This window comes from Salmo salar, chromosome ssa24 (genome assembly GCF_905237065.1).
Source record: "Salmo salar chromosome ssa24, Ssal_v3.1, whole genome shotgun sequence".
In the NCBI taxonomy this organism is placed as follows: domain Eukaryota; kingdom Metazoa; phylum Chordata; class Actinopteri; order Salmoniformes; family Salmonidae; genus Salmo; species Salmo salar.
In genome coordinates this window covers 27,639,136-27,658,300 of record NC_059465.1, presented here as the reverse complement: position 1 = coordinate 27,658,300, position 19,165 = coordinate 27,639,136, and the positions used below count along the sequence as shown (strand labels likewise).

General features: G+C 40.4%; 2 protein-coding genes across 6 annotated transcripts; both read left to right on the top strand.

Moving 5' to 3' along the window:
- Positions 1 to 12,086, top strand: LOC106585370 (mothers against decapentaplegic homolog 2). 3 transcript variants are annotated; one of them, XM_014171491.2, is made up of 11 exons: positions 1 to 301; positions 1,226 to 1,625; positions 3,619 to 3,708; positions 3,991 to 4,184; positions 4,409 to 4,543; positions 4,642 to 4,704; positions 4,887 to 4,940; positions 5,292 to 5,504; positions 5,666 to 5,803; positions 9,349 to 9,493; positions 9,844 to 12,086. In XM_014171491.2, the coding sequence occupies exons 2-11, from the start codon at positions 1,399 to 1,401 to the stop codon at positions 9,965 to 9,967; spliced, it is 1,383 nt and encodes a 460-aa protein (XP_014026966.1). In that variant the 5' UTR covers positions 1 to 301; positions 1,226 to 1,398; the 3' UTR covers positions 9,968 to 12,086. The 3 variants fall into 3 exon arrangements, with proteins under 3 accessions (XP_014026966.1, XP_014026965.1, XP_045563032.1); XM_014171490.2 differs by having other exon boundaries at positions 4,642 to 4,716; XM_045707076.1 differs by having other exon boundaries at positions 72 to 301; positions 1,339 to 1,625; positions 4,642 to 4,716.
- A 346-nt stretch (positions 12,087 to 12,432) lies between these two features.
- On the top strand, positions 12,433 to 16,952 carry LOC106585371 (immediate early response 3-interacting protein 1). Of its 3 annotated transcripts, XM_014171493.2 has the most exons (7): positions 12,499 to 12,674; positions 12,976 to 13,077; positions 13,248 to 14,643; positions 14,795 to 14,958; positions 15,131 to 15,373; positions 15,528 to 15,737; positions 15,903 to 16,952. In XM_014171493.2, exons 3-7 carry the CDS (start codon positions 14,390 to 14,392, stop codon positions 16,103 to 16,105), a joined length of 1,074 nt encoding a protein of 357 aa, XP_014026968.2. In that variant the 5' UTR covers positions 12,499 to 12,674; positions 12,976 to 13,077; positions 13,248 to 14,389; the 3' UTR covers positions 16,106 to 16,952. The 3 variants fall into 3 exon arrangements, with proteins under 3 accessions (XP_045563033.1, XP_014026968.2, XP_014026967.2); XM_014171492.2 differs by having other exon boundaries at positions 13,248 to 14,958; XM_045707077.1 differs by lacking the exons at positions 14,795 to 14,958; positions 15,131 to 15,373; positions 15,528 to 15,737; positions 15,903 to 16,952 and having other exon boundaries at positions 12,433 to 12,674; positions 13,248 to 13,997.
- Positions 16,953 to 19,165: the final 2,213 nt, after the last annotated feature.

Below are 19,165 nucleotides of genomic sequence, written 5' to 3'. Positions count from 1 at the left end.
CTACGAAAGTTATATGACTGTCTTGTTTTATCCAATCAGGTGATAAGAGGAGGGATTAAGATTCTGAATGCAGCTAGCCAGCTAGGGTGTGTTTCTTGTTCAGGTCTTGATAGCTTGTGAAGCTAAACAGCTAGCTAGTTATCAGATTTGAAAAAAGGCAACAATCTTTTCGTCGAGATAGCGGCTACATTTATCGTTTTTTTTTTAAAGAAAAGGTATCCCTTTGTTTTTGAGGAGTTTCCCACTTTGTCTTTTGCACATATCTTTACACAGAGAAGAGTTCGTGAGCTTCATCATCAGGGTAATGCAATGCTTTTAATTTTCCCTCGACTTTGATGTTGTTAGCTAACGACAGCTAGCAAGCTAACGTTAGCCAGTTTTTTTATTTGGGCTAGCTAGCTAACGTTAGTTGGCCTATTTATCACTTCTAGTGTTAGCATAAAAAAAACACGATTGTTATTGTAGCTGGCAATGATGGCGCTGTATGTCTCAATCAAACCATTGTTTCGTTGTAAGTTAGCTAACCAGTCATTTAGCTGTATTGAAAGTCTGAGTTAGGTGGCTAACGTTGGCTAGCTACAGTAATTGTTGTTTTCACAACAAAAGGTATTGGCGATAACGTAATCCCACCATACGAGTCATGTACTCAATAATTTCTGCAGCCTTTCATGGCTTGCTACCTTATGAGTAAATAATTGCTAACTTAACTCACTAAAATAGTAGATTTGTACTGCTGATAAAATGCCTATCATCAACCAACCGGCCTGAAAGTATCAGTTAGCTATGGGGCTAACTCACCCCTTAGCCGAGATAGCTAGCTTGCTACTAGCTGCAATATATAAACTAACCAACAATGGAGTTTATCAATTGAACAGTATATCATGGTAGATGGCTAATCACCTTTATAATGAAGATGTGGTGTTATACAGCATCCACCAACACTGGTATGAAATGTTTGTTTTGTGGCTATATGTCCATTCGCAAACAATGGTATGTTATGTTTACTTGCTGCTAGTGATCCAGTCCACTGAGTGCTCAGTGCTCAAGTCGCCGCTATTATTAGATATATTATGTAACTACAGTTGTTGCTGATGAAATTATGTGATGGTGGGATTTATCTAACAAGTTTTTCAAGACCACCCATTCAATTTGAAATGCACCCATCACATTTTTTTTTATTCAGACATTGATTACTAAATTCCTGTGTTTGATTTTACCTCCTCAGGTGTCTCATCTCTTTTGCACATATCCAGTCCTCCTCACTCCAGCCCTGTGATTCCTCACGAAACAGAGGGACCACACCAGAGAAAGGGCTAAACTGTGCATCCCTTCCTCCAGGTCCCCTCTGCCTCAGTGTGTGTTTGAGTTCTCTCAAGACTCCTCCTCGCTACAACCAAAATGTCCTCCATCTTGCCTTTCACCCCTCCAGTAGTTAAGAGGCTCCTGGGGTGGAAGAAGTCAGCCAGTGGCGCTGGGGGAGGAGAGCAGAACAGCCAGGAGGAGAAGTGGTGTGAGAAGGCTGTCAAGAGCCTGGTGAAGAAGCTGAAGAAGACTGGACAGCTGGATGAGCTGGAGAAGGCCATCACCACCCAGAACTGCAACACCAAGTGTGTCACCATCCCCAGGTAAGTAACCATAGCCCCATGCCAGGTAACACAGAGCTAGGGTTTGCCTACAGTCATTGTATGGTTCTGTAGAATTAACAGTTGACCATCAGAAACCTACAGGTAACTGTCAAATTAAAGGAAACGCCATCATTATGGCTGCATTTACAAAGGCAGTCCAATTCCACCAACATTATGGCTGCATTTGCAAAGGCAGCCCAATTCTTTTTCACAAATTGGTCTTTTGACCAATAACATCAGATCTTTTTCAGAGCTGATCTGATTGTTCAAAAGACCAGTTAGTGAAATAAATATCACAATTGGGCTGCCTGTGTAAACGCAGACAAACTGTCTTAATATGGGGCGTTCGGCCATCACGAACCACCAGAACAGCTTCAGTACGCCTTGGCATAGGTTCTACAAGTGTCTGGAACTCTATTGGAGGGATACGACACAATTCTTCCATGAGAAATTCCGTAATTTGGTGGTGGAAAACCCTGTCTCAGGCTCCACTCCAGAATTTCCCATAAGTGTTCAATTGGGGTGAGATCTGGTGACTGACACACACTCACCCTTTAAACCCCCTATGCTCCTTTGAGACCTCTCTTTCAAAGTCACAGATGTCTTCTAGCAATGGTACCCAAAATAATGCGCAACAGGGCATTTTTATACATGACCCTTAGCATGATGGGATGTTATTTGCATAATTCATTCACGAACCACACCTGTGTGGAAGCCCCTGCTTTCAATATACTTTGTATCCCTCATTTACGCAAATGTTCCCTTAATTTTGGCAGTTTCCTGTATGTTTTCTGGAGATTATTATTTAGTATCTGGTAACCCTCTTGTCGCCTCATCTTTCCTTAAACAGCATGTAACATACAAGGTCCCAATACATAGAGGTCTTAGCAACTCCCAAATTCTTTCACATTTTATAGGCTGCTACTTTCTGTCTAACATTGACTCTCAGAAATGGCGCAACAGTTTGTTTTGTAAACACTGACTTAGCCTCCCGCTATGTACTTGTATCACATTTGTCTGAGGGAGTAGGGTGAGAACATTCCTTATCAGCCAGTTAACCTTGATGTCCTAGAGTAGAACATATTCTCTGGGAAATGTTGTCTGCTGTAAAATACCTATTTGTTCAATGATGACCAGCTAAGAACAGTTCAGATGTTTAGTATGTTTATTAGATACTGAGTAAATTTGTATAGAGCTTGTTGACAGATGGATTAAATGTATTGTGTAGGCCTATAATTGATGGTCTTGCAAAGAAATTAAACTTGAATGCAATTTACCAATCTACATGTCATGCGTATATATTAGAGTGAAGTTTAGAACCTATTTCAGCTTTTAGAACACAAAATATATAGGCCTAGCCAATAGTTTAGATTCAATCCCACTTTAGAGGTAGGCTATATTAGCTCTGAATTCTAAGTCAGGATATTGTATGAGCAGCAACTATCACATCATATTTCCCCATTTCATTTTTATTTGATTTCTAGAGTTGTTTATTTTTATCATTCCTTTCTACGTGTCCATTACAATCACAAAGTGAAATATAGAGGGTGGTTAATTGGAAATGTACTTTTTTCCAAGATTGCTCCCTCCTTTCCTTTTAGTCCCATTTTGTGTCTTCTGTGTTTACTTAAATGTCTCAAGATAAGTCAATTGCTTGCGACCTACACAGCTGTGGTGGAAATGTTTCAGTTATTCCGAAAATTTGATATGCCACAGTAGTAATGTTTGTTTGTCTCGCATAATGTTTGTTTGTGTATACTACTGTACTCCCATCTTATGCTGTTGTTTTTCTTTATTCTGTCAAAAGGCTTCTCTTATTTGACAGTTATTTTTTTTCAGTTCCAGACTGAAAGAATGAAATACCTAATTGAAAATGACTCTAATAAAAGATGCCTTTTAATGTTTACATTACCCATACTGGTATTTCTGAATGACTCATGCCCCATGTTTATCATTTTGTTTTTGTTTTGTTGTTTGGTTTTTCTGTGCACAGCAATTGCTCTGAAATATGGGGACTGAGTACACCAAATACGATAGAACAGTGGGATACCTCAGGCCTATACAGCTACCCTGACCAAACCAGGTGACTATCCTCAACTGTCCTATGCTACATACTGTTGTACAACCTTGATGTGGGAAGTAATCATTCCAGGGGGCTGAGGGACATTGAGAGCACAAATTCCATTCATCCCTCTATCATTCTCATCTCACTTCATCATACCCCACCTTCCCTCTCCACACCCCCACCTTTTGTTTTGCTGGCCACACGCATCTCCTTCTCTTCCTCCTATCGATTCCTCCCCCTTTTCTTCCTTTCCCCGCACTCACTTTTCACACCTATTTCCTCCATTGCCTGTCCTATCAGATCCCTGGATGGGCGCCTGCAGGTCTCACACAGAAAGGGTCTTCCTCATGTCATCTACTGCCGCTTGTGGCGATGGCCTGACCTGCACAGCCACCATGAGCTGCGTGCCATCGAGGCCTGCGAGTACGCCTTCCACCTCAAGAAGGATGAGGTCTGCATCAACCCCTACCACTACCAGAGGGTGGAGACCCCAGGTAGGTTGTCATTTGAACCACTAGTGTGTCTGTGCTGACTTGTAGGTGCCATCAAAGCCCATGTTGACAGCTAGTTGTGACATTCTTATTTCTGGACATGAAAAAAGATTTGTATGAGAGGCTGAAAGTGGTGTTAGCATACTCTTCAATTATGTTTTGTGAAGATGTCACTTCTTTTGAATTTTGTGTGGCATTGAAGAATCTTTTCTCCACCTTTCCTCTAGTTCTGCCACCTGTCCTTGTGCCAAGACACTCGGAAATTCTGACAGAACTGCCCCCATTGGATGACTACACTCATTCCATACCTGAGAACACAAACTTTCCTGCAGGGATCGAGCCTCCAAATAACTACATACCAGGTTTGTGTATCTATCATGAGTTGATATGCAAATGGTATTCATGATAACGAGGTATCCATTTCACCTCATCAATATTTTTCCCTCCCCTGTTACTATAGAAACGCCACCACCTGGATACATAAGTGAGGATGGGGAAGCCAGCGATCAACCGATGAATCAAAGTATGGACACAGGTATATTCCACTTACTTCAGATAAGAAGTTCTAACATAAAATAATAAAAGAAAAACAGTTGTCAAACTGTTGCCAAGTTTAGATTTGTTGATTTAAATGTCTTAGTAGATTCTTTGTACAAGTAAATCTGACCATGCAACTTTATAATTTCCTGTTTTCTCCCATGTTAGGTTCTCCTGCTGATTTGTCCCCTGGCACCCTCTCACCTGTCAATCATAGCATGGGTAAGAAGAATTGTCTTTTTAGACCTGCTCGATGTCTGAAGGACCAGTAATTGATCATCTGAACAAATTTGACCAAACTCATTGGCTGCATTTACACAGGCAGCCCAATTCTGATATTTTTTGTTTTGTTACTAATTGGTCTTTTGACCAATGAGACCAGCTCTGAAAAAGATATGATGTGATTTGTCAGAAGACCAATTAGTGGGAAAAATATCCGAATTTGGGGTGCCTGTGTAAACATCCATTGAGTACAATTGAAATAGCCCGGTGCCCGCTCTGGAGATCATTGGTCAATGCCTGTCAACCTGTGTAGTTGTCTTTCATCATGACATCTCACTTTTTTCCCCCCAGACCTGCAGCCGGTGACCTACTCTGAGCCTGCGTTCTGGTGCTCTATAGCTTACTATGAGCTGAACCAGCGTGTTGGAGAGACCTTCCACGCCTCACAGCCCTCTCTGACAGTGGACGGTTTTACAGACCCTTCCAACTCAGAGCGTTTCTGTCTGGGCCTGCTCTCCAACGTCAACAGGAACGCCACTGTTGAGATGACCAGGAGGCATATAGGTACAACAGGGGCTATGTCACAAACGGCACACTATTTCCTATGTAGTGCACAACTTTTGAAGGCTATGGCTAAAATGAATAGGGTGCCAATTCAGATTTGCCCAGGAACAGAGATGTTTTGTAGCAGAAATACTCATGCTAATTTTCTATTATTTCCACAGGACGAGGAGTCAGGTTGTATTATATTGGTGGTGAGGTGTTTGCTGAGTGTCTCAGTGATAGCGCCATCTTTGTTCAAAGTCCAAACTGCAACCAGCGGTATGGGTGGCACCCAGCAACCGTGTGCAAAATCCCTCCAGGTAATTTAGCCAAACCCAATTTCTTTAATATTCAGTGTGTTCCTATAATCATTACTTAGTATTACATGTTTTTCACGTGTTTAGATTCCATATTTAGTCAGTCTAACTACTTGTTTCTACAGCCAATATAAAACTGATAGCAGGGTGGTTCTGCAGGCTTTACTTGTTATGATTTTTCTTTAAAAGTCCATACATGATGCCCAGTAGGAATGGGCATGGATATTCGAATATCCAAACGGACGTTAGTATTCAAATACTTGAGAGTGGTGAGGAGGAGCTCTGCGGACCCATAGTGTCCAGAAGTCATTTAGCCATTTATTGTAGTCATAGCGATATGTAGAGTTGCTATTTTCTCAAGTTTTCTCGTCAATTAACTTGTGACATTCCTGGATTACTCATTATACACTCCTTCAAATGACTGGATTTGAAGTCTGACGGATGAATCTGGGTTTGGCGGATGCCAGGAGAACAGAGGCTATATACAGGCGGTACCGGTACCGAGTCAAATGTGTGGGGGTACAGGTTAGTCGAGGTAATTTGTACAGTCTATGACTTTGGTGAATGGAGTCTGAGAATTTTTGGGCCTTCCTCTGACACGTGTAGGTCCTGGATGTCAGTAAGCTTGGCCCCAGTGATATACTGGGCCATATGCCCTACCCTCTGTAGCGCCTTACGGTCAGATGCCGAGCAATTGCCATACCAGGCAGTGATGAACCGGTCTGCATGGTGCAGCTGTAGAACTTTTTGAGGATCTGGGAACCCAGGTCAAATCTTTTCAGTCTCCTCAGGGTAAAGGACATTGTCGTGCCCTATTCACGACTTTCTTGGTGTGTTTGGACCATGATAGTTTGTTTGTGATGTGTATACCAAGGAACTTGAAACTCTCGACCCGCTCCACTACAGCCCCGTCGATGTGAATGAGGGCATTTTCAGCCCTCTTTTTCCTATAGTCAATTTCCTATTGTCTGGCTCACGTTGAGGGAGAGGTTGTTGTCCTGGAACCACACTGTCAGGTCTCAGCCTATAGGGAGGAGGTCAATCTCATCCTTGTCGATCAGGCCTACCACCGTTGTGTCATCAGCAAACTTAATGATGGTGTTTAAGTCGTGCTTAGGAACAGGGAGTAGCTCCCTGAGGAGCTCCCGTATTGAGGATCAGCGTGGCAGATGTTGTTGCCTACCCTTACCACCTGGGGGTGTCGGGAACTCCAGGATCCAGTTGCAGATGGAGGTGATTAGTCCCAGGGTCCTTAGCATAGTCATGAGCTTTGTGGGCACTATGGAGTTGAATGCTGAGCTGTAGTCAATGAACAGCATTTTCACATGGTGTTCCTTTTGTTCGGGTGGGAAAGGACAGTGTGGAGTGCAATTTGCGATTGCGTCATCTGTGGATCTATTGGGGCGGTATGCCAATTGGAGTGGGTCTAGGGTTTCTGGGATGATGGTGTTGATGTGAGCCATGACCAGCCTTTCAAAGCACTTCATGGCTACTGACGTGCTATGGGGTGGTAGTCATTTAGGCAGGTTACCTTCGCTTTCTTCTGCTTGAAACATGTTGGTATTACAGAATCGGTCAGGGAGAGGTTGAAAATGTCAGTGAAGACACTTGCCAGTTGTTCCGTGCATGCTCTGAGTACATGTCCTGGTAATCCATCTGGCCCCGCGGCCTTGTGAATGTTGACCTGTTTAAAGATCTTGCTCACATCAGCAACGGAGTGTGTGATCACACAGTCGTCCGGAACAGCTGGTGCTCTCATGCATGCTTCAGTGTTGCTTGCCTCGAAACAAGCATAAAAGCCTCTGGTAGGCTTCCGTCACAGGGCAGCCCGCGGCCAGGTTTCCCTTTGTGGTCCATAATAGTTTGCAAGTCCTGCCACATCCGACGAGCATTGAAGCCGGAGTACTCTGTAACTGTTTTAAAGTCACCGTTGTTCTCATGGTGAAGACATTGGGTGGCTTCCTTCCCCTCCTGCAACTAAGTTAGGAAAGACACCTGTATCTTTGTAGTGACTGGGTGTATTGATACAACATCCAAAGTGTAATGACTTCACCATGCTCAAAGGGATATTGAATATCTGCTTCTTCTTTTTTTACCTACCTGGTCTTTGTGATTGAATCTGTGTTTTGAAATTAACTGCTCGACTAAAAGACCTTACAATTACATGTATAGGTGGAGTACAGAGACGAGGTAGTCATAAAAAAAAAAACATGTTAAACACTTATTGCACACAGTGAGTCCATGCAACTTATTATGTGACTTGTTAAGCTAATTCTTACTCCTGAACTTATTTAGGCTTGTCATAACAAAGGGGTTGAATACTTATTGACTCAAGACATTTCAGATTTTCATTTTTAATTAATTTGTAAGAATTTTGAAAAGCAATTCCACTTTGACATTATGGGGTATTGTGTGAAGGCCAGTGACAAACAAATCTAAATTGAATCCATTTTAAACTCCACTACAAAATGTGGAAAAAGTAAAGGTGTGTGAATACTTTCTGAAGGCACTGTACAATCCCGAAATCAGCTGTAACTGTCAATAGTAAAACAATGCTTGAAATGTTAGAGTGAACCTGAATTGTAGAGTAATGAGGAGGAGTCTCTGTCCAGAAGAGTTCACCATTCATTTTCTGTATTCAGGGTTCACTCAAACATCGTTTTTAAGCTTTGTCTCCCTCCCTCCCATATCAAACTCATCGGCCCCTTCATTGCTGCACGCATGCGGAGCAGCACCTCTCCCAAGTCGTGCAGGCTGCGCAGCAAGCCAGTTCCCAAGTTTAAACCTTTTTTTTAAATGGTCAAAATAAATATCTGGATATCTGAACAAAATGTATTATTTGCGGTGATGGAAAAAGTACCCAATTGTCATACTTGAGTAAAAATATAGATACCTTTTTAATAGAAAGTTAATCAAGTAAAATTCACCCAGTAAAATATTACTTGAGTAAAAGTCTTAAGTATTTGGTTCTAAATATACTTAAGTATCAAAAGTAAAAATAATTTAAAATTCCTTCTGTCAAGCAAAGCAGGCGGCATTTTAAAATGTATGGATAGCCAGGGGCACACTCCCAACACTAATTTTGCGCCGCCCAATTGACTCCCAATCACGGCCGGTTGTGATACAGCCTGGATTCAAACCAGGGTGTCTGTAGTGATGCCTCTAGCACTGAGATGCAGTGCCTTAGACCGCTGCGCAACTCGGGAACCCATAGAAAAGATGCATTTGTATTTAGTGAGTCCGCCAGATCAGAGGCAGAAGGGATGACCATGTGTTGGATTGGTAAGTGCGTGAATTGGACCATTTTCCTGTCCTGCTAAGCATTCAAAATATAACGAGTACTTTTGGGTGTCAGGTAAAATGTATGGAGTAAAAAGTGTAGTGAAGTAAAAGTTGTGAAAAATATAAATGGTAAAATACAGATACCCCCAAAACTACTCAAGTAGTACTTTAAAGTATTTTTACTTAAGTACTTTACACCACTGCTTATTTGACTAGTGAAATGATTTATAATGCCCAACTGACCCTCTCCTTCCACTGCCCCTCAGGTTGTAACCTGAAGATCTTCAACAACCAGGAGTTTGCCGCCCTGCTGGCACAGTCCGTGAACCAGGGCTTTGAGGCAGTGTACCAGCTCACCAGGATGTGCACCATCCGCATGAGTTTTGTCAAAGGCTGGGGGGCTGAATACAGGCAAGCATGATGACCGACTTGTTACTTTTTATTCTTTCAGTTGTACACCATGGCATAGTTAGTAGAAGATGAATAGTCGGAGGAAGACAGTAATATTAATGTAATCATTGGCATACATTTTTTTTAAAACATTAGCCTGCTAATGATCCACTTTTCTGTATTTGTAGAAACTTTGGAATGTTTAAGGAGTTGGGATGGGTATTCAAATGTGATTTGTCCCTCTTAAACAATACTTCTGTTATGGAAGAAGTCAGAGAGGTTCAGGCTATTCTTTGTTTTTTGGTGACATTCCTGTGCTTGCATGCCGAGTGATTTCACCAATTTGTCATTGTTGTCTTTTTGTCTGCTAGACGGCAGACTGTCACAAGCACTCCCTGCTGGATTGAACTGCATTTGAATGGACCTCTGCAATGGCTGGACAAAGTGTTGACTCAGATGGGTTCCCCTTCTGTACGCTGCTCCAGTATGTCATAATGCTAGAAAATGACCCAAAACATCGCCCACTCAAAGATCATCAAATTCTAACTTGCAAGTCCTATCATGAAAAAAAGCTGCAGAAATAATTTCTGCTAATAACATACTTCATAGTATTTGTGGCCTAGCTCCACGACCCTGTCTACACACACACACACACACACACACACACACACACACACACACACACACAGCAAGACAGACTTTTCAGAATAGAATTAGGCACTTTGTTACCCATCTTCGTCATCTTTGTTAAATTGCTTTCCCCCAAATCCTTAATATTAGATCAATTTGTGGTGCAAATAAAATGTATATTGATTTTTAAAGTCCAGGTATGAATTATTGGAGGCAGTGGAAATACCAAAAGATATTCTACAAATAGTTTCTCAGTATTGGAGAATGCTTGTATAAGTAACACAAGCGTGAATGCTAAATGAATTTTGGTTCAACTCATCCATCCATCTTTTTGACCATGAGGTAACTTTTCTCTGGGAAACATGGACCCATCTTTTTTTGTCTGGGGAGTTAGCGTGGTTAAGAAATGAAGATGGCATTTGTCGCTTTCTCCTCGAAGGGAAATGCTCAATTATGTTTTTAAAATGTAATTGTTTAATTTACCTAATTAACTCTTTACCCTTTTGTCAAAATGTCTTTTTTTTTTATTCCAGATGTGTCGTTGTAAGACACCTCTTAATGGACATATAGGAATGTTTAGCAAAAAAAAACTAAACAAGCTGCGAAATCAATCCGGCTGTAGTTGACATACATTTTAGCTCTGTCATTATATGGCACCTCCAATGTTATTATAGGTAGCCCATGTTTCATTTGGACCACAAACCGCCTCAGATGCAGGCTAGTGAATTCTAGGCTCTGTTAGGTTTGGATGCACTGGGCAAGGACCAGAGAATATCAGCTGTAAAATCTTTTTTTGATGTTTCACTGGGTGTCCAGGTCTCTCGAGGTGAATTATTAAAAAGTTATTTCACTTGGAGAATGGAAGGTATCAATGAATTTCATTCTATATTGTTTTTAGCCTATATCCCCTTTCTTTTGCTACTTTTTTGTATTCTCATGTATTTTTATATATAAATATAATTAAACTTTCTTCTGTCGTTCACTTTTTATTAAAGTTAATATTTTCAAGACTGTCTCTTTTTAAGTGACATGGAGAGCATGGATCATTAGTGTTTTTTTTAAGGTTCAACTTGAATCCAATTTAAGCCCTTGCCTTGGTAAGAAAAACACAGCCCCATGTTATTTAGACACTTTTGGCTTTTTAAAAGAATAAACTTGGTGCATCAGAAGTACACAAATCAAAACATAAATGCCTGTAACATGATATCTGCTTTCCTGCAATGTATGGTTGGGTTATGTGACTGAGGCATGTTGTATGAACTTATTTTGACTCATTCATCTCTTCAGTCTTGAAACACATTTGCTTTCTGGAAGCTGTTTGGTGCTCAGTAAAGGATAAAAGGTCCACCATAAAACAGTGGTCAACCAAAAAAGTGATTTATTTTTTAGCTAAATGTTACAGAAACTTGGCAGTATTCTATGTTCTTACATCACAAAAGGAAGAGAGAAATGAAACTGCACACTGGGACATATTTTCTGTATTAGTGTGCATTGTATTTGTTCTTGTCTATAAAATACAGTATGTACAACAAGACTGAGCTTGCAGTCTGACATTGTCATTTTGTGGCTATTGCAAGATTTCTTTTAACATCTATTTTCTCCTTTCTCCTTTATTGATGTTATTCATCTATTAACCTTACGGCACTAGTGATTGTACTTTGTAAGTGCAACTAGTGAGTTTGGATTTGGGGAACTGAACCATGTGTTAGGGTCCAGTGATGAATCCTTGTACCATTGGCCTACAATATATGAATGTGAAGAGAGTACATAACAAATCTGAAGTGGACCAGACGTACATTATACAGTAGTGTGTATTTAACAGTCAAATATTTGCAAAACAGTCAGTACAGTAGTTCTCTCAGTTTTACCAGTAGAGGGCGTTATTGATAGAGCAGGTTTTTTTTCTGACCATAAGCTTCTCAGGCGTGTGGCATATTATGCAGACTTCATAAAACACTAATAAAGATTTTTATTCTCATGATGACCATGTGTTTCTTTCCATCTTTATTAACAATAATGTTTTCCACTGATCTCAGTGGTCTACAGTGGTGTACTCATGTTTACCGAGTACAGAATTTTACTTCTGGGAATATGCCTTTACCTTTCTAGTAAATCAAGTGCAAATGAAGGAGATATTGAGGTGTTATTAATGGAGATAGCCATCCAGTGGTGTGCCTATGGCAAGATACATCCATAACCTCCCAGGAATGTTAGCTAGTTCTACTGCAACATTTTCAAGCACTTACACCATTAAATCAATAGTCACAAAATGCTACCTATTTGGACATGAGTATGGATTATTATTATACAGTATTGGTATTACATTGGCCATTTACTGTTGGGCACCCACTTTTTTATTCCGTCAAGAAAGTCACGCGTTCGAACTGCTCGTTGAATTTGTTCTTCTCATGATGCCATACATTTAGGCAACGTCATAGGGAAGTACTTGAAGCTGCTAACGTCAGCTAACACGTTACAGATATGGCGTTTACATTATATTCCCTTATTCAAGCGGTGATTTTGTGTGTAAATGCTGTCGCCGTATTGCACGAAGAAAGATTTTTAAGTAAAAGTAAGTGGCCGTCTACACATTTTGTCTAACATTACTTTCAACAATGATTTGCTTGCTTGCTAGCTAGTCGGCTGAAATGGGTTGGTGATAGATAACTAGTTACCTAGACAGGGAAGCAAGAAAGTAACGTTATTTGGTTGATATGAGTCATTTTAGCATAATTTGGCGGTACTGCTAAATTAGCTAGCTAACTACACCAGTATAATGAGTTGGAAAAACTTACAGGTACGTTGATCTGCCTCTTATGGCCAGGGCCATTTTTGTTTGCATTAATGTAATTGTTTTGTTCCTTCTAACTTAGTTGGCTGGGGTGTGGACCAAAGTATTGGGGGATTTGGTGATGAACCGGGCATTAAAGTGCAGCTAATGAACCTTGTCCGCTCTGTGAGGACAGTAATGAGAGGTACGACTGAAAAATCAATACCATTTATAAATATCAAATCTTTGTTCTGCATACATACTACTTTTTTAAATAGATTATTCTTGTTTTCCTCAAAATATTTTATGATGTTTACCTAACTGAACTGAGACTGGTTTGTGGCTTTATTCATCATATTTTCTCTCATCTTGCAGTGCCGTTGATTGCTGTCAATTCGGTCTGCATTGTGTTGTTGCTGCTGTTTGGCTGAAGCGAAGACTGGACTGAATCTGGATGTTGAACTAAGAGAAGACATTTTCAGGGCTCAGGGGGATGTCTCCATGATTCCTGAAGGAGAAACCCTACATGCACAACAAAGAAGATTACACACACACACACACACACACACACTTGTTGCTGTATCACAAAGAGTCAGCATTACATTTGATTCCCTTTTTATTTATTCCCACTTTACATGGTCAGACTGAGTAACAGTTCAGATGCAGGAACAGTCAGTGTTTACTCCTTTACTCCATTCAGTTTCTTTCAAAGACACCGGTTAGTCAATGATGTTTACACAAAGCAGTCCAAAGCATGTTGCTGCTGGACGATTTCTACAATGTCAAAGGATAATTTACTTTGAGCACGCGATTAATTAAACTTTCTTTCTCCTAATATGAAACTGTGATTGCGTCACAGTGCTGATTATGGCATGCATGTTGCTTTTAACATCTTGTAATCTTATGTTGTTGCAAAAATGTTATGTTGCAACAAAAAAAAAATATTCTTCACACCTTCCTGGACAAAATGTAAAATGTACATAATTTGAACAGACATAAACACCATAAGTCGGGATATATCATATTTTGTGTCTCATGTAGACAACTTAATTATGTATGACTTTTTTTTTTCTCACTAACTTTCAATCAATTACTTGAAAAAAATAAACATTTTTTAAATATCAACACATTTTGAGTTTGTTCATATCAATAACTGATATTACCCAACGACATTACATGTTGACGTTATATATTTTTTGTCCCATAACGCACTCCGTACTTCAACACAACTTTCGTTTTGATTATGGTTGGAAGTGTCAAAAGTGCAGTAAGGAGACCGAAGTGACTTGATTAGAAATATATTTGTTAAATCCAAAATTGTGTGCATGTTGGCGATGTTTTTCGTTTTTTAATTGCCGTGTATGAATGGCATGGCAGTGTACTCTCGCACTAGCTGCAAACTTCAGTACAAGGGCAGCTAGCACTCGTTCTCCCGAGAAGGCCTTCTTATAACAGTATAGTACATATTAGTGACCAAATACAATAGTCGGTGGATGCTTCTCATGTAATACTTGAAAATGGAAAATATTATGACTAATGTTTTCATTGCTGGGCTCCCAGCGTGTGCCATATATTTTCTTTACGCCAACATTTATTGCTCTTATAAACTACTGAAAGATAATGTGGTGTTTGACAGTCATCAGAGGATTCCAAGTTTTGCCTACCTTTTTCTCAGATATGTATTCAGAGCTCTTGTCAAAAGACAGGGGCATTTGTACTTTTGCGATAGCGATGTCAAAGGTGAAGTTGCCTTCACCATCTTTAACTGCAGGTAAACTGATTGCGCTTGACAATGTAGCAGTCCGATTTCTTTTAGGGCTATGGTTTCATTTCAAACAACACACTGCCTTACAAAGATGGTTGTTTATTTGTTCACGTTTGGACCAATTATCTCCTATGTGCTGTACTTTTTTCTCTCTAAGGTTCAACAAGGATCTACTGAGGAGGTTCTGTAGTGCAACTGGATATGGCTGGGACTACCCAGACATTGAGTTCAGGGATATCCCTCTGTGTTACCCAGAGACCCTCTGTCTGCGAATGTTTGACATATTAATATCTGCTGAGAAGTTCAGATTGAGCCCTCTGGGTAAGTAAAACATCCTCTGCTGGCTGGGTAGTGCATGTCTTTGAAGGCCTCCAAATGTCAACACACAAGATACTCAGTTTTCTTCCTACATTTCTGTAGAATATATTAATTCATTTCAGCCAGATGTGTAGTTCATACAACATCCCCCCACTTCAGTGCATTGTTTCTTTAGGTCTAGTCCGGGTACGTCAGAGTTTGAGAACATGGCAGCCAATAGATGAGCTGAAGAAGGGACCCTTCAAGTTGCAGGCTCGTGTGTTAGAGTACAGGGTCGTTGAAGATGGGGTGGAGGTTGACATTTCTCTAACTGCCATTTCACGCACTGACCAGCCAGTATGGGAGAGTGTTTTGACAATGCTCTCCCAGGACAGAGGCCGAACACCAAACACACAACCTAAACCTGAGTGGTATGATGGTGAGTAGACCAATAGTTAAGTTAATTCATTCTAAACTTTGCCATCAGTCAACAAACCTGAGGAAGTTGAATGAAATTGTTCTATTCAAGTTTGAATAGCACAGAACAACTGGACCCACATCATAAACCAATATATTTTCTTACACTTTGACAGGTCACATGGACACATCAGAGACAGATGACGTGAAGGCGGTGGACATCAATGTTCCCTGGACTACAGGACTGAAGTTTGTGTGGGCTTTCTCTGACTACTCTCCACATTGTCTCCTAACTCTTCCTGCTAAACTCTTGGGCTACAGATGTACCCAAACTCCTAGTCTATGGATGCTGTCTAAATGCTTGGCTGAAATTGAAAAGCACAAAGGTAAAGTAGCTTTTTATTCTAGTGATTCTAACTCAATACTGAATTATTTACAAGCAAAATGATGGTGGCTCAAACAGTATTTTTGTTGTTGTTGCTGTCCATACTCTATTTATCCTCAATCTATCACCTTGATTGATATTTTCCGAACATCCATTGATTCCACAGGAGTTGATGCCATTAGAGCCCCCATCTCTGTCACCGCCCAGTTCAAGGAACCATTATTGGTACCAGGAAAAGTGACCATCAAATTTTGTGAGAGTGTGGGAGTGCAGTCCAAATGTGTTAGCTTCCAAATGGAGCGATACGAGAGGAAGATACCTCACATCACGGGACAAATCTGCAGGACTACTGTAGAGGATGTGAACTAAAGATGAAAACGGCGCCAATGGCCACCCCAGCACCATTGTTATTGTTTTTGTTGCTGAGATGAGGAGCATCACGTAGCATGGTAAAAAATGTTTTGCAGTACTCTTCTATGATGTGTTAAATGATGTCATAGTTGAAAAAACTGTGTTTGTTGTTTGCAGTAACTTCTTTGTTGTAATATCGCAAATGGTTGTGGCTGTTTCACCAATAAGGATTCCAGCTTTAAGATGATCAGTTATGACATGACATTGTATAAATATCATGTAGATGAAAGTCGTAATAATAAGGGATGATTGTGTAATTATTAGTGGAATGACATCTCATCTTTGCCATTATGTGGCATCCTAGTCAGGCTTCATGGCCCAGCAGGGGATTTACACAAATGTATCTTCAATCCAATGTACCCCAATACTGCTACCCTCTAGAATAGATATTTACATCAATCAAGAACTGCAGTCTTAAGGCATTTTCTGTGTCCTCTACAACTCTCTAATGTTACTATGTCCACAGAAGCACCATAAGCTACAGTACCAGGCATCTGCTAATGCAGACAAGGTCCCTACAGGGAATGGAGACTTGATTATTTGATCTGTTTGATATTCTTGTTTACTGCCTTCATGTATATGAAGGTCTTTTCTCTTGTATTACTCATTGTAAAACTGAGGTGTAGACAGGAAATATGTCGAGGAACATAAACAGTATTGTTCACTGAAATGCTTTGTAGAGATCCATGAATTAAACTATCCCTAATGTTTAATGTCAGCATCTACATATTTCTGCCAAACTTCAAAGAGTGGTGATTAGATTCTGCCTAGGAGTAAAATGTTAAATAAATATTACTAAAATGAATTGTAGTTTCAGGTCATGTGGTGAAAAAATTATCTTTATTTTGAGTGGATTAGGTGAAGTAATATTATTATATTGTTTGCATGCCCATAGAGATGTATGTAATTCTGCAGTTATAGAGTTGGAAATTCAATTTTATGTAACCTTAAATCATGTGATTAGAAGCCCGGATCTCTTCGGCCTTACTGTATACAGTGGTTGTGTAATCAAAAGAGCATCCCGTGACAGCCTCTCATTGCACAGAGAGAATATGTGTTTTTTCCAGTGTTTGAGGGAAGGAGAGGGGATGTGGTTGTGAAGAAAAGCATCTCTGTTAGTAGACCTTCATATCACTGGATAACTGAACAGCACCTGACGATATTTAGTCTGACTGCCCACTGATGAAATCCTGCCAATACATCCCACATGTGACGTGATTTACATTACTGTAAACCCCTAACATTTTGAAGAAGGAAGACTGCACAACAGAGGACTACACAACTTTTGGTAAAACATTTTTGTTTTATTAAGTTTCCCTGCAGCTCTTGCACATGCTGGAAACATTGCTCTGTGATTGTTGTTGAATATGACCGAGGATCAGAAAATCAAACATATAACTTTATGGTAGTGAACCTAAAGGCATGTTTCGTCTTACTACATCTTAGTATGCTGTGTAGCAAAGCTTTGAATGAATCATACTTTTATTTTTTTGTTGCAATGATATCACATCTAATTTTCCTGTTCCTCACTCAGTGACCACAAAGCAGCATTTACACCTCTCATCCATCGTCGTGCAGAGACAGATGAATGGATTCTTGAACTATTCAAGGACATATGAACATGACTATCCAGTATTTTAAAGTTATAGTGCATTCAGAAAGTATTCAGACCCCTTGACTTTTTCCACATTTTGTTACGTTACAGCATTATTCTAAAATTGATTACATTGTTTTTTCCCCTCATCAGAGCAAAAACAGTTTTTTAGAAATGTTTGCACATGTATAAAAAAATGAAACTGAAATATCACATTTACATAAGTATTCAGACCCTTTACTCAGTACTTTGTTGAAGAACCTTTTGCAGCGATTACAGCCTTGAGACTTCTTGGGTATGACGCTACAAGCTCAAATACTCCTGTATTTGGGGAGTTTCTCCCATTCTTCTCTGCAGATCCTCTCAAGCTCTGTCATGTTGGATGGGGAGCGTCGCTGCACGGCCACTCAAGGACATTTGGAGATTTGTCCCGAAGCCACTCCTGTATTGTCTTGGCTGTGTGCTTAGGGTCGTTGTCCTGTTAGAAGGTGAACCTTCGCCCCAGTCTGAGGTCCTGAGCGCTCTGGAGTAGGTTTTCATCAACGATCTCTCTACTTTGCTCTGTTCATTTTTCCCTCAATCCTGACTTTGCTTCCAGTCCCTGCCACTGAAAAACATTGCCACAACATGATGCTTCCACCACCATGCTTCACCGTGGGGATGGTGCTAGGTTTCCTCCAGACGTGACGCTTGGCGTTCAGGCCAAAGAGTTCAATCTTGGTTTCATCAGACCAGAGAATCTTGTTTCTTATGGTCTGAGAGTCTTTAGGTGCTTTTTGGCAAACTCCTGTAACTTTTAAAAATATTTTTTATTTAACCTTTATTTAACTAGGCAAGTCAGTTATGAACAAATTCTTATTTACAATGATGGCCTACCGAGGAACAGTGGGTTAACTGCCTTGTTCAGGGGCAGAACGACATATTTTTTACTTTGTCAGCTCAGGGATTCGATCCAGCAACCTTTCGATTACTGACCCAATGCTCTAACCACTAGGATACCTGCCAACCTGGCCTCTGTAAATTGATATGCAATCTGCTTGATCACCTCTGTCGAAGATGCTTGGACCTTCTTTTTTGATATTTTCAGTGGTATTGTTAACAAACACGCCCCAATAAAGAAAATGAGATTTGAAAACAGGTTCAGCCCTGGTTTGACTGTGATCTGGCAAAGTGACTCCACCTCAATAATTCCATTTGGCGAAAGGCACACGTATACTCAGGCTGACTGGCTCTCGTTCAGGCAAATGAGAAACAAGTGCACTCAGGCTATCCGGAAGGCCAAAGTTAGTTACTTTGAGGAGCAGTTCTATCTCTTGGGTCTAAGACCTGGAGAATAAACCGTCCTCCTCACAGCTGCCCATGTCCCTTCAACTTGATGATGTGCTTGTAACAGACAAGGAGCACATGGCTGAGCTCTTTAATCA

Bases quoted from the DNA above. Each gene is read 5' to 3' on its own strand.
- LOC106585370 (XM_014171490.2), top strand. From the start codon at position 1,399: ATGTCCTCCATCTTGCCTTTCACCCCTCCAGTAGTTAAGAGGCTCCTG. The intron at 1,626-3,618 runs GTAAGTAACCAT...TTCTGTGCACAG, and splicing joins AAGTGTGTCACCATCCCCAG to CAATTGCTCTGAAATATGGG. The intron at 5,804-9,348 runs GTAATTTAGCCA...ACTGCCCCTCAG, and splicing joins CGTGTGCAAAATCCCTCCAG to GTTGTAACCTGAAGATCTTC.
- LOC106585371 (XM_014171492.2), top strand. From the start codon at position 14,493: ATGTGGTGTTTGACAGTCATCAGAGGATTCCAAGTTTTGCCTACCTTT. The intron at 15,374-15,527 runs GTGAGTAGACCA...ACACTTTGACAG, and splicing joins TAAACCTGAGTGGTATGATG to GTCACATGGACACATCAGAG. The intron at 15,738-15,902 runs GTAAAGTAGCTT...TTGATTCCACAG, and splicing joins TGAAATTGAAAAGCACAAAG to GAGTTGATGCCATTAGAGCC.